This window comes from Malaya genurostris, chromosome 3 (genome assembly GCF_030247185.1).
Source record: "Malaya genurostris strain Urasoe2022 chromosome 3, Malgen_1.1, whole genome shotgun sequence".
Lineage (NCBI taxonomy): Eukaryota > Metazoa > Arthropoda > Insecta > Diptera > Culicidae > Malaya > Malaya genurostris.
The window spans coordinates 74,822,269-74,825,178 of record NC_080572.1 but is presented as its reverse complement, the minus strand read 5'-3'; the positions used below and the strand labels follow the sequence as shown (position 1 = coordinate 74,825,178).

Here is a 2,910-nt window from a genome sequence, read left to right as displayed (position 1 = left end):
TGAAATTGAAAAATTTTCACTTATCGCGCTGTAGTTCCGGAACAGGAAGTCAGATGTGGACCAAATATTCTAGACATTTTTGAAGAACTTTAAACCGGATCCAAATTAAATTCAATAGCAGGATCTGGGACTGTAATAACTTTTATTTAAGTCTAAGTTTGTGGAAACCGGTTCAGCTATCTACGAGAAAAGTGAGTGCATAATTTTTTTTTACATGCACAGACATTTGCTCAGCTCGTCGATCTGAGTCGAATGGTACATGACTCGGTCTTCCGAGGCTCGGTTGAAACGTTGGTTTGCACAGTAATTGCATAACCTTTCTATATGAGAAAGGTAAAAACCGCAAAACATCATTGTATTATGTTTCTAAGCTCATTATCGGCATCCTTTATCAGGTTGTTTGGTAGTTTTCTCGTGATTAACCGAAATTCCCTGTTCTGATGTATTCGGGAAATTTGTAAACGTAAACAAGTGCTCGTTATCAGCATCATAAGACAGTAGGTCACAAGTCTTGACTATCTCGTCAGGGTAAAGTCGTTCCAGTTTCCATTCAGTACTCGCCTGGAGAAGGTTTATTTCAGTAACAATTTATTTTCTAAATCAAAATGACGACTATTGTCCTAGTAAGAAAATTGTTTTCATCTAATATACTCTACTAATACTTTGTTATTTAAAGGGAATTATGCTACTTTTAGTAGCGTGTAGTGCTGACACGGATACCTTTAAAGTTAATGTGAAGGATTCGAATGCTCAAATGTATCACCAGCAAAGTGCAAGGGATGGTAAGAAGATGTCATATGGGATGAAAGTTTTATTTGATTCAATGTTTTCGATTCAACAGGTCAGTTCACCTATGGGTACAGAGTAAATGACGAAAGCAACCAATTTCAGCATAAGGTAAAAGGACCCGATGATGTAACGTACGGCTGCTATGGCTATGTGGATCCCACAAATCGCAAGCATTTAGTTTATTACGTGGCCGATGCAATGGGATATCGAATAATATTTCCAAATCGTCCGACAAAAATTTTTGTAGCGCGTATTACTGACAGCTTGTAAGTATTATGCTTTGAGTGATGTTTTACTAGTCATCGTACATAAATGATTGCAGTAACAAACTTGATGGATCCTTGAAGAGTAAACAATACGACGAGAAGGTCGTTGCCTGGAACGATCTCTATCTGCCCGAATCTTGCTTCCGTCTGGACGAAATATTGTCACAAGCAGGCTCTTCGGTGCATCCACAAGTGGTAAAACCGCCAAGAGTATCACCGACAACGCCGGTAACGGCACCAGTTTATTCACCACAACCGGAACTTCCAAGACCTACACAGTATCATATTCCACCTTTCGCGGCAAGTCAGCCGAACTACAACCCGTCCGGATCCACGCTGCAAACTACTGAAACGTATGACCAGGAATATCAAACTGGTATGTATGGTAGCATTATATGATAGTTCATTATACCATACAGTGTTGACAAATTCTTGTTAAATTTCAATTTAAAATTATCAAAGCGAAAATTTGCGATGTGAGGTCAGCAGCAGGTAGTCGTAGGAACAGGAACTTCAACCGGCGTGTGCACAATATCATGCACGTGTTTCTCGCAACGCAATTGGGTTGAGTTTTGGAGTGTGTTATCACATATCTCAAAGTAGCTTAGTTGGTGGAGCAACTCCACGTTAAGGAGAAGATTACGGGTTCGAGTCCAGCCTCTGTCGATTTTTAGGCATACATTTTCTCGCTGGCAGTTATGAAAAATAAAAAAATCCTGTTCATATTTTGGTAGAACGTGATATTTTCGATGCACGTAGGGTGGTCCAAATAGTGATTTTAGCGACGAAAGGCTCCTTCAATTCCAGCTGGTTGATTACACTGTACTATTTGCATTTAAACCCAAATGAAACGCTATTCAGCATGAATTAGAATTATAAAGGTAACAGGAGTGCAGCATTGTGCATGTCCCAAACACATAGCAGGAGCAGCGTTTGTCTGACGTGGTTGAATTGGCGTAGCGATAGCCTGCGCTCCTGTTTTTTTATGTGTATGACATTCAAGCTAAATTGGCTAATGTTTTCTAATCAACTGCAGAACATGCTTTGTGATTGTCCCTTTATTACTGTTTTTATTATCATTAAACTATTATTAATCACAGCTCTTGCTGCTTTTATTAATAACTAGCTGAATTACCCCAGTTGCTCGGAAATGTTTCGTGAAGGCAAGGCCGAAAAAAATTCTCGAAGTTATCCTGTTTAGTAAATACTCTGATTGTAGTGAAACATAACTTAGACGGAAATCCGATTGAACAATACTCCGTTCATGTTCAGATTGCGAATGATCAGTATCCCATCTCAGATCTCACAGTAATCATAATTTCCATGGTATTCTCGAAAAATTGGGTCAGTTTTATATTTGAACCCTTTTGTTAGAAACATTTAAAATACCTTTTTAGTAACATCCGAGTTTCATATGTATATGTGCTTGTAACGTACTTCCGTACTTCCTCGTCACAACCGATCTACAATACCTTTGGCTTCCATGGATATAATCACTTGCTACTCCCTCCTCTTTATAAAAATTTTTATGACATCATGAATTGCTAAAAATTTTCCATCTGATAATGATTATTTTATAACGAAAGGCTGTTTAATATCATAACTACATTCGTACTATAGAATAACGTTTTTATATAATTTATTTTACCAAGGCTTTAACCATTTTGGTCGTTCATCGGGTAGAAAAACCTATACAATAATGATTCAGCCAATACAAATGTTGTTGTAATCTTATTTTCATCATCTTGAGTCGACAGTTTTCTTAATTTACATAATAATATGCACATTGATTCTATGATTTCAACAATTCAGATCAATGTTGAGGATACTTACTCCCCCTCCCTCTTGTGAATAT

At 37.6% G+C, this 2,910-nt stretch overlaps 1 protein-coding gene across 1 annotated transcript; it reads left to right on the top strand.

Moving 5' to 3' along the window:
• The first annotated feature begins 518 nt into the window (after positions 1–518).
• LOC131437477 (uncharacterized) lies at positions 519–1,740 on the top strand. The gene is made up of 4 exons (XM_058606850.1): positions 519–623; positions 677–782; positions 842–1,055; positions 1,112–1,740. Exons 1-4 carry the CDS (start codon positions 606–608, stop codon positions 1,452–1,454), a joined length of 681 nt encoding a protein of 226 aa, XP_058462833.1. The 5' UTR covers positions 519–605; the 3' UTR covers positions 1,455–1,740.
• The last annotated feature ends 1,170 nt before the right edge of the window (positions 1,741–2,910 follow it).

What these genes read in the sequence shown, in the direction of transcription:
- LOC131437477 (XM_058606850.1), top strand. An exon ending in CCAGCAAAGTGCAAGGGATG is followed by an intron (nt 783 to 841) that starts GTAAGAAGATGT and finishes TCGATTCAACAG; the next exon opens with GTCAGTTCACCTATGGGTAC. An exon ending in GCGCGTATTACTGACAGCTT is followed by an intron (nt 1,056 to 1,111) that starts GTAAGTATTATG and finishes AAATGATTGCAG; the next exon opens with TAACAAACTTGATGGATCCT.